At 43.1% G+C, this 10,354-nt stretch overlaps 1 protein-coding gene across 2 annotated transcripts in view; it reads right to left on the bottom strand.

The window, feature by feature from the left end:
- Positions 1-10,354, bottom strand: part of LOC141106393 (membrane-spanning 4-domains subfamily A member 4A-like) — a 108,724-nt gene that overhangs the window by 60,260 nt on the left and 38,110 nt on the right. For both annotated transcript variants that reach the window (XM_073597144.1, XM_073597143.1), the window contains exons 2-3: positions 8,655-8,950; positions 6,603-6,713 (exon numbers count right to left, since the gene is read on the bottom strand). In XM_073597144.1, coding sequence (XP_073453245.1) covers positions 6,603-6,713; positions 8,655-8,945 — 402 coding nt within the window. In that variant the 5' untranslated portion in view covers positions 8,946-8,950. The remainder of the gene's footprint in view (positions 1-6,602; positions 6,714-8,654; positions 8,951-10,354) is intronic.

Genomic DNA, 10,354 nt, shown 5'->3' with positions numbered 1-10,354 from the left:
GAAGGAGAGGGAAGGTAGGGGGAGGAAGGAAAAGGGAGGAAAAAGTAAGGGGAGGGGGAAACAAAAGGGAGGGGAGGGGACAGGAGAACTACTACATTACTACTATTTGGTATGTACCTTCATTTTTGATATTGTTAAAATTATTATAATTATGAGGTTCCTGTAACTAGAGGTTATTCCTATCTACGAGTTTTCAGGTCCACTATTTAATACCTATTTTTTTCTATCAAAATCAATCGCTGTACACCTTTTTATTACAACACAATTCAATTGTTATTCTGGGTAGCCCTTCCCCTCTTTCCCCTTCGGCCCCTTCCTTTCTCCCCTCCCCTCCCTCCCCTTTTTTCCCCCTCCCCTTACTTTTTCCTCCCTTTTCCTTCCTCCCCCTACCTTACCTTCCCTCCCCTTCCCTCCTTTGTTATCCTCTCCCTTCCCCTCCCTCTCCCTCCTCCCCCCCTTTCCCTCCCCCCCTTTCCTCCCTCCCCCCCTTTTTCCTCTTCCCTCTTCCCCCTCCCCTTTCCTTTCCTTTCCTTTCCCTCTTGCCCCTCCCTTCTTTCTTCCCTCCCTCACCCACCCTTCCCCCCCCCTTCCCTTCCCTTGTTGCCAGCTGCCATATATCTATTTCTGGATTCATCCATTTTTGGTTCTCTGTACATACTGATTTTGCTAACCATACTACTAGCATATATAAATATACCTTTGTTATTATGTTGAATACGTTCCCATAGTGTACGAATACTTCCTGGGTCTTTCCTGACTAGGACTGGCCTGTATAGGTTTCCATCTTAGCCTATCCAATTTGCAGTGTTTATTTATTTATATTTTTCACTAATATCTTTGGTTTATGTTTTATGTTTTACATTGACGTATTATCTGTTATATTTATTCAATGTCCTATATTTCAGTTCCATGCTCCTGAAGAAGCGCTAGGCGCGCAACATGTTGAGCTGTAAATCTTAAGATTTACAGCTCCGTTGGTAGATGTTAACATCTACCAACGACATAGCTCTCCTCTGAATTCAATACTTCTATGATGGAATGATGGTTATCCTATCCTTGAAATGTTTATGATATTTCATTGAGCTGTGTATGGTTTGTTTTGATGTAACCATTCTCATGGACTGATGTTGTACAGATTTTTGGATCTGGTTTCTTCTTTTAAATATATGTTATCTATGTGCAATAGATTTTAGTTTTTAACTGAATAATACCTGTCATCGTGCCTAAAAAAGTCCAAGCCCACACATTTTTCTCCTAATCTACTTAATCATAGAACGTGGCACAGATTGCTTTATACATATCCGCAGCGCCACTCTGCATTGATACTAACAGATTCTGCATGGTAATTATTCATGTTTACTACCTAAGGGCTCTTTCACATGGGGCGGATCCATGATGATCCGCCCCGTGAACATCCGCTTGCTCAGTGGGGATTGCTCCGCCGATCCCCGCTGAGCAGGAAGATGACAGGTCCGTCGCTGCACACTGTGCAGCGTCGGACCTGTCAGAGCGCCGCTCTCCCCTATGGGGGATCGGGTGATGACGGACCATAGAGTCCGTCGTCACCCGATCCGATAACGGATGGAAAAGTAGATTTTTCCTCCGTTACACTTTTTCGGATCGGAGCGGGTCGGATGTCAGCGGACATGTCACCGATGACATCCGACGCTCCATAGACCTCCATGGAGTGTCCGTTCAGGTCCGCCTAAAAAACTGACAGGCGGACCTGAACGGATCGGCCGTGTGAAAGAGGCCTTAGATAAAGTGCTCTTATGTTTATATACAATGTATGTTTTCCTCATCTTCCTTTACCTAGGGACTTGTCTCCCCAGAAAATTCTATTATATCTTTGTCATGGCGATTTATTTGCTGTTTCTTTATTATTAATTTCCAATAAAGTTCTTGTAAAAAAAAACAAAAAAAAAAACCTCACAGTCCACAGTCCATCATGGTACATAGCCGTCATGTCTAGTGCCTAATTTTAGGCCAGAGTCACCATCTCCTACTTACCAGCCTAATATCTAAATCAGATGTGCACATTTGCAATATAGTTGACTATGAAGGTCATTCGTATACTATTTAGCATTATATAACATGTTGGATCTGACAGGTGTTCTAATACCTCTCCACTCTATCCAAAGCTTAAAAAAAAAACTTTCATATTGAACTAACCCTGGTAAAGCAGACCCCAACCTTAAAGTAACCCTGACACTTTGCACATTTAGGCCTTTGTAGATGTGTGTCTTCCATACAGTCAGTCCTCTATTGCCTCAGTCTCCAGAGATACAGGTTAGCATGCAAACCTCTCTCATTTCTACTGTGATATAGTTCCTGGCACCTCACCTGCCAAATGCCAGTCTCCTTTGTTACATGGTAATGGGAGAATGTCCAAACCTGATGCCAACTCCAACACAGGCTGACAATGAGCTTACATAGTACTACCTACAGTTGTGCTCAAAAGTTTGCATACCCTGACAGAAATCATGACATTTTGGCATTGATATCGACAGTATGACTGATCATGCCAAAATATTATTTTATTTAAGGATGGTGATCATATGAAGCCATTAATCACATAGTTTGGCTCCTTTTTAAATCATGATGATAACAAAAATCCCCCAAATTGCCCTGATCAAATTGTTTCCATACCCTGGAATGTTTGGCCTTGCTACAGACACACAAGGTGACACACACAGGTTAAAATGGCAATTAAAGGTGACTTTCTCACATCTTGTGGCTTTTTATATTGCAAATAGTGTATAAATAGTCATTCAGTTTGTTAGCACATTGATGCACAGAGCCATGGGGAGCAGAAAAGAACTGTGAAAAGATCTGCCTAACAAGGTAATATAACTTTATAAAGATGGAAAAATATATAAAAAGATATCCAAAGCTTTGAATATACCAGTCAGTACTGTTCAATCACTTATTAAGAAGTGGAAAACTTGGGGATCTCTTGATACCAAGCCAAGATCAGGCAGACCAAGAAAGATTGCAGCCACAATTACGAGAAAAACTGTTCGGGATACAAAGAAAATCTGACAGGTAACCTCAGGAGAAATACAGGCTGCTCTGGAAAACGATAGTGTGGTTGTTTCAAGGTGCACAATATGACATTACTTGAACAAAAATGAGCTGCATGGTCGAGTTGACAGGAAAAAGCCTTTACTGTACCAATGCCCCAAAAAAGCCTGGGTACAATATGCCCAACAACACCTTGACATGCCTCACAGCTTCTGGCACATTGTAATCTGGAGTGCCGAGACCACAATAGAGCTTTATTGTCTCAACCATAAGCACTATGTGTGGAAAGGGGTCAACAAGGCCTATAGCGACAAGAATACAATCTAAACTGTGATGCATGGTGGTGGCTCACTGATGTTTTGGGGGGGTGTGAGCTCTAAAGGCATGGGGATTGTTGTGAAAATTGATGGCAAGATGAATGCAGCATGTTATCAGAAATTACTGGCAGACAATTCTCCTGCATGAAAGCTGAGCATGGGACACTTATATCCAGCACGACAATGACCCTAAGCACAAGGCCAAGTTGACCCTCCAGTGGTTACAGCAGAAAAAGATGAAGGTTCTGGAGTGGCAATCACAGTCTCATAACCTTAATGTCACCGAGATCTGTGGAGATCTCAAACGTGCAGCCTGGCCTTGAGGTATTTTGCCAAGATGAATGGGAACCGCCTTCAAGAATTTGGGGCCTCATAGATGCACACTTTAAAAAAAGGGGTAATTTAATTTGTTTACTTGTTGCCATAATTTGTTTTATCATTGTACCGTTCTGTTATAGCCTACAACTGAATATGAATCCCATGGCTTTTGGCCCTACTTTGGCTTTCTTACAAGCTTTGCCCCCCCCCTTGCTCAGGCCGCTTATGGGTTATAGCCTTAAACTCTGGGACTCTGTTCGCTACTCGGGTAACCTCATGTTCCCCTTTCTACCATTCCTCCCTCTCTTTAGTAACCCCCTGTTCCCGCGGGGCCTTGATCAACTAAGCTTTTTCTCTTGGTGGTCCTTCCATGACTTCACGGAGGTCCGACATTTTATCTCAACGCATTTCCTTCCCTCCTGGTCTTGCTTCCAGGACACCCATGAGGCACCCTCTTTGCAATTCTATCACCATACTAAACCAAGCCACTGGGTCTATTTGTTGAGATGCAATTCCGTTTATCCTTTCCAAAAAATGTTTTTTAAACTCCTTTGCTTTCATTTCCATGGGGCCCCAGGAGCTATCGCCAAAATCTACTCTTCTTTAAAAGCTATGGACTTGCCTGGGGCCGTGTCTTATAAGTTGCATTGGGAACAGGGCTTGGAGACCTCTATCAAACCGGATGACTGGAACAAGGCTTGGTTCTCTGTGGCCAAATGCTCCTTCAACATGGCTACTTTAGAAGCTGCATACAAAGTCCTCTTACGGTGGTACTAGGTCCCAGCTCAGATAGTGAGCGCGAACCCATCCTATAAAGACTTGTGCTTTAGAGGATGTGGTCAGCGGGGTGATGCAATAGACACTTGGTGGTCCTGTTCTCGCCTCATAGGTTTTTGGCCCAGGGTGTTTGGCCACCTGCATTCCTTATTTCATATACCCATTCACAGAGATGCTACATTTTCTTTGTTGCACTGCCCGATCCAAGGCTTGTATTCTTACCAACAGAAACTGGCAAGGTATTTGTTTATTGCGGCCAAACGGGTTATAGCCAGAGCTTGGAAGAGGCCCTCTGTTCCATTTGCTATGGTGAAGAGCACTCTAACTGATCTCATGATCAATGAGAAAATGTTGAGTATTTTAAATGACTTTCACTATAAATTTCTTAAAGTATGGTCTCCTTGGTGGACCTATGCTCGTCCAACTTTACACCTGAGCAGTCTGGGCCTCTCCTGAGAATGGTCTTGTCACTCTCACCTCCTGCAGGACTCCCCCCCTCCTCTCCTTCTGCCCTTCTTTTCTCTATATTCTGGTCTGCCTTTCCTGGTTTTTGCACTCCTCTCCCTCCTTTTTCTTTTTGAAATCAAGACTATTCCTAGGGCCGCTCTTGGTCTTTTGTGCTCTTGGGTGACCCTGGATCCTCGAAGTTGGGGCCCACCTCATGAAGGTTAGCGGCCACCATCACTATATTTTCAATCTTTTTTAGTTTTGTATCTTTCTGCCAAATGTTCATCCCGGTCTGTGACAGGGATTTTCATTGGACTAATATACGCATGTCCCTCCGCTGTGATCTAGTGCAATTGGACCCTAATTGGTTGGCCCTTATGCCCTGGGGATGTATAGGGACCTATGGGGTGCCCCATATGTCCCCCAGTTGATAGTTAGTAAATTTCTATTCATGTTATAATAGTTATTTCCTATTCATGTTATAAGATCGTTATGTTCATTGAACTACGCCCCTGCGTGGGTGAACGTTTGTCAAGATGTTATATTTTTTCAATAAAAATGACTGTACCAGAATAATAATCCCATGGGAAATAAAAGAAATGTGTTTGCCTGCTCCCTCATGTTTACTTAAAAAATGTTACATTGTGTATATTACCAATTCTCCAAGGGTATGCAAACTTTTGAGCACAACTGTACCTAGGGATTTAGCAGGAAAGGTAAGTATTGGTAGTAGAACAGATGGGCATTTAAAAGGATTCATCACTTTTCCCTCAATTAGTGAAATTGTAGACTTACTGTAACCCTGTAACTGAATTTAAACCCTTTTAAATGGAAACTAACCTAAATTAACCCTTGACATAAACGCACTAGACCAGCCATTCTCAATCAGAGTTCCTTGGAACCCTAGGGTTCCTCCAGAGATTGCTTGAGGTCCCTTAAGCTGATTGACCTCCCATCCGATGATGTGTGCTTAGTTCCGAGCAGAATCAGTGGTATGACACCAATATTTTTTTTTAGCTATCTGTATCTGTAAGGGAGGCATTCTTCTCATTGGCCACCAATGTAATGGGTATTTGCATCGAGCCCCAATGGTTTTAGTAAGGGCTCCACAAGACCTGAAAATTATTTAAAGGATACCTCAGGGGTTAAAATGTTGAGAAATGCTGCACTATACTTTCCTCTATACTGCAGTCATTTTGTACCAGCAGATGATTCACCAACTGCTCAACATTTTGTCAACAGCTCTGTCCTGAAACACACCGATATCCAGCTGTAAGTGACAAAAAGCTACCAATCTATGTTCGATGGCTTAGCCTCGCTATCGGCCTTAATCACACAACAGGGGCTTAATCTGTTGAAACACTTGTGCATATTTAAATGGCAATTTTTCACCTATGCTATCCAAAGAGAAATATGATTGGATGGTCATAAGAAAGAGATAGAACTTTTTCCGGTTACTCTTTTTGTCTTTGTTCTTATTGGGGAAGATTAAACCCCATTTCCTGTCCCAGTGATCAAATGAGAGTGGTCACCAGGACAGGAAGTGTGGGGAAACTCTCCAATGCTGACACAGGCAATAACATCTCACATTGATTCAAACCCTCCCCTTTTACATTGGTGAAAGTTAATCTATGATTAGCCAATAGGTGGTACTGCAGGCCGATGCTTTTCTGCACCCAGTTATTACAATCACAAACAGCAAATTGTAAAGGTACTTACAAACACTGGGCCCCAAAAAGGAATGCCACTTGGAAACGTGATAGTAAAACTGGTGAAGACCGATGCAATGCCGAGGCCAATCTCCAATATGGCTGCCACAATGACCAAAATCTGAGCAGAGAAAGAACAAGATTTAATTAGTTTGATGCAGCTTTGAACAATACTCTGCTAAGTGCAATTGATACCTAATGGTCCGCTAGAGATAAATGAATATATTTGCCCAACTAATGATTGAACCCAGATGGGGATTCTTTCGAGGCAAATTCAAGTTCCCCAAAGAACATTTCTCATTCTTTTGCAGTACAGAATTCTAATTGCAATACAGAAGATAGAAGAACATAGAAGAAGTGGGGAGGCTCTAGGTAGAACTAAACCAACCAGTACTTAACAGGAGGGGAGGACAGAGGAAGATGCAAAAATCCACCCTAATCTCAACAGAACTCTGTGTTCAATCAGACACAGGGTCCCCCAAGATGGCACCCCCCAATCCACTGGTGCCAGGCCTGACTTCCCCTTTAGAAGACAGAACAAAAGGGAAGTACTTGAATGCATGAAGGTAAAAAAGCCTTATGCCATTAAGTTGGCTCTAGTGATGATGAGGATAGAGGGGATGATGATGATGATGAGGTCAATGACACAACTTGAGTGCTAGATAGAGCAAAGGAGGAAAGTGAATGGGAGAAACAACACCCAATGAAGCAGGATGTCCTCCAGAGGCAGCCATCATGGAAGAGTAAACAGCAGCCACCCCATTCCATCAGATTGTGGAACTGTTATCTCCCGGCCCACTTCCCGCAGCTCAGCTGTGTGGGCCTTTTTTAACACATGTGCAGCCGATCGCACTGTTGCAATTTGCAATCTCTGCCGCAAGCAGATCAAGCTCAGCAAAAACACCAGCCATTTGGGTACCACATGCTTCAAAAGCTAATTAACCCCACCACTCAACCCCTTGGCAAGAGCACCCGAAAGCCACACAAAAGGGACACAATTCTTCTCCTCACCTTTCATGCCTACCCCCACTACATTACACTCGCTATATCTCATGACTTCTCAGCAGCCTCCACTGACAGGGATGATGGTATAGCAAAGGGTGTCACAGGTCCTTGCAACACATCTGCCAGCAGCATACCACCATCTGCAGAGTATAGCAGGCAAATTTCTCTGCCCCAGTTGCTGCATCGAAAGAAAAAAAAATACACTCCCTGCCACCCACATGCCCAGCATCTAAATTCCAGCTTGTCCAAATTGCTGGCTTTACAACTCCTGCCTTTCTATCTGGTGGATTCTGCCCCCTTCTGTGAATTAGCTACTGGGAACCTGCCATTGTGGTACAGCACTTTCTGCAATTTATTTGCACGTAAGGCCGTTCTATCTCTGTACCATCACGTAGAAGGCAATGTTTTGGCATTGTTGGGCAAGGCAGTCAGCCACGTTGTCCACATTACTTCTGACATATGGTCCAGCAAGTATGGTCAGGGACAATATATCTTGTTCACAGCACACTGGGTAACTCTGCTTGCAAATAGAAAAAGATGCAGAAAAGGGCTCAGTGCTGGTGCTTGTTTTTCCACCACATCTCCATACAGCTGGTGGTGATGATGTGAGATCTGTCAGCACCAACCCCTCCTCCTCCTCTATGCCCTCCTCTGCTGGATTGTTGTATGAACCACCAGTACCCCCTACGCACTCAAGGGGCCATTCAACGAGTCAGGCTAAAAGATGCCATGTAGTGCTTTAGCCGGTCTGTCTGGTTAAACCAAGTTCAACCAGCTTAAAACCCTAAAAAGATACACACTGCCTGGTCATTGCATTGTGAGACTGTGGGAGGTGCTGTGTGTCTGGCTGCGTAGCACCTGATTGAGCATGGATCCTGAGACAAATCTGCGGGACCCATTAGGGATCTACGCTACATGCCTGTATCTCCATCTCTACTCCCCCCCATACATCATATTGTCTATTGCAAAAAGACAGGTACACTTTTAGATGTGGTTCCCATAATTTCCTGGGTTCCCTGTAAAAACTGTGTGCTGTATGGTCACCTTTAATACTTACTCCCAAAGCCTTTGGTTTACCCTTAAGAAATGTTTGGAAAAATGGTAAAGATGGGTCCATATTTTGGGGTATGATGGCGGACAGCCGCCATTGTGGTGCCACAGTGGGGACACTGAAGGCCTGGGTTGAAGGAGGGATGTAGAATGTGGGGGGCGGAGGACTGATGTTCTGAAAGAAAGATGCCACAGGCACATTTGACGCTGGGACCGCAGATGGGACTGCAGATGGAGTGCTGTTCATTAGAGTCTCATAGTGAGAAGGTACACATTTACTCGCAGGATCTGACATCATGAAATCTAAAATAGAAAGAAAAAAAATGTTTAAAAAGTTAAAACCAGGATTTTGTATGCTTTTCCAAAAAACAAAAAAAAAAAAACAACAGTGAGACAATATTTTACTTAACCACTGTATTAGGAGAGGAATCCTAAAATAAAAATACATGTTTAAGAATGTTTAGAACCTCTGTAAGTTAAATCTCAAACAGTGTTATCAGATTTCCAAGCTATGGGATCACCAGCTAAACAAAAAGTTAAAAAAGCCTTTAAAAAGGGAACCTAATGCACCACCACATCTAAGGATTTTAAAATAAAAAATTATATGTTGCAGTTTACGAGTTTAGATATGTTTTAAAGTTGAACTCCAAGCTGATATTAAATACACAAAGTAATGCAGTTCTGTAAAAATTTCCCAGGGATTTGCTGCCCTGTACTGTCTGTAAGTGGCTCTGCTGCCTAATGTTCACAGAGATTATTCATGTACAGTTCCTGTCTCTGGGGGCTGACTTTAGAAACCCCATATGGAGGAAGTGGAGAGAGAAACAGAGCGAGAATTGAGTCACGATGGGCTGCTACTGCTGCTGTATTTTTACCCAGACCGGAAGTAGTGACTATTAGGCAAGTATTGCTATGTTCTAATTGTTTAACCAAAGCTGCCCATAGCTTTTTGGGTGCCTAAATCTTTGTCTTATTGTTATCTCACATGCACGGTGCCAGATAGTTAGGTCTGTGCTACTGTATGTGTGTAGCAGTCACCTTCCAATGTATTAGAAGTTGAACCTGTTTATTATAGTTAGAGTTTATAAACAGCTCATGTTAGTCTAATTAACCCTGTCCTCTTTGTCCTTGGATTTTATAGCCATTTTTTTTCAGGGCTCAATAACCAGTATAGGCTAGAGCCAGGTTGGGCATCTGAAGGCCACTTCTGGTTGTTAAACGTTGGGTTGCATTACAGATTTGAAACTACTAGGGACAAAAGTATAGAGTTGATAGGCTGATTCTGATTCCCAGTGCCACGCCACAATTTCTGCATGTGAGAAGCTATGTTCCAGGCTGGTTGGACAAAGGCTGTCTTCAGGTCTCCAATAACAAGTGTGAATGAGGACCTAATTGATGGAGAGTGTGATGTGGCTGAAGCATTATGGGTGGAACTGCATATAGATGTGCGTAGTTCAAAGTTACTCATTGGAGATTGTTATAGACCACCCAATTTTATTGAGGAGATGGAGACTCCTTGCGCAGATGGAAAGGGCTGCAAGGGCTGGGACAGTGATAATAATTGGAGGATTTTAACTACCTGGAAATTGACTGGAGTAATGGCACTGCTAGAACAGTTAAAGGGCAAACATTTAAACCTATTACAGGACAACTTTATGGTCCAGTTTATTAAGGCCCCAACTAGGAATGATGCTCTGTTGGACCTGG

The sequence above is a fragment of the Aquarana catesbeiana genome, linkage group LG08 (assembly GCF_042186555.1).
Source record: "Aquarana catesbeiana isolate 2022-GZ linkage group LG08, ASM4218655v1, whole genome shotgun sequence".
Classification (NCBI taxonomy): domain Eukaryota; kingdom Metazoa; phylum Chordata; class Amphibia; order Anura; family Ranidae; genus Aquarana; species Aquarana catesbeiana.
This window is presented reverse-complemented; position numbering and strand designations above follow the sequence as displayed.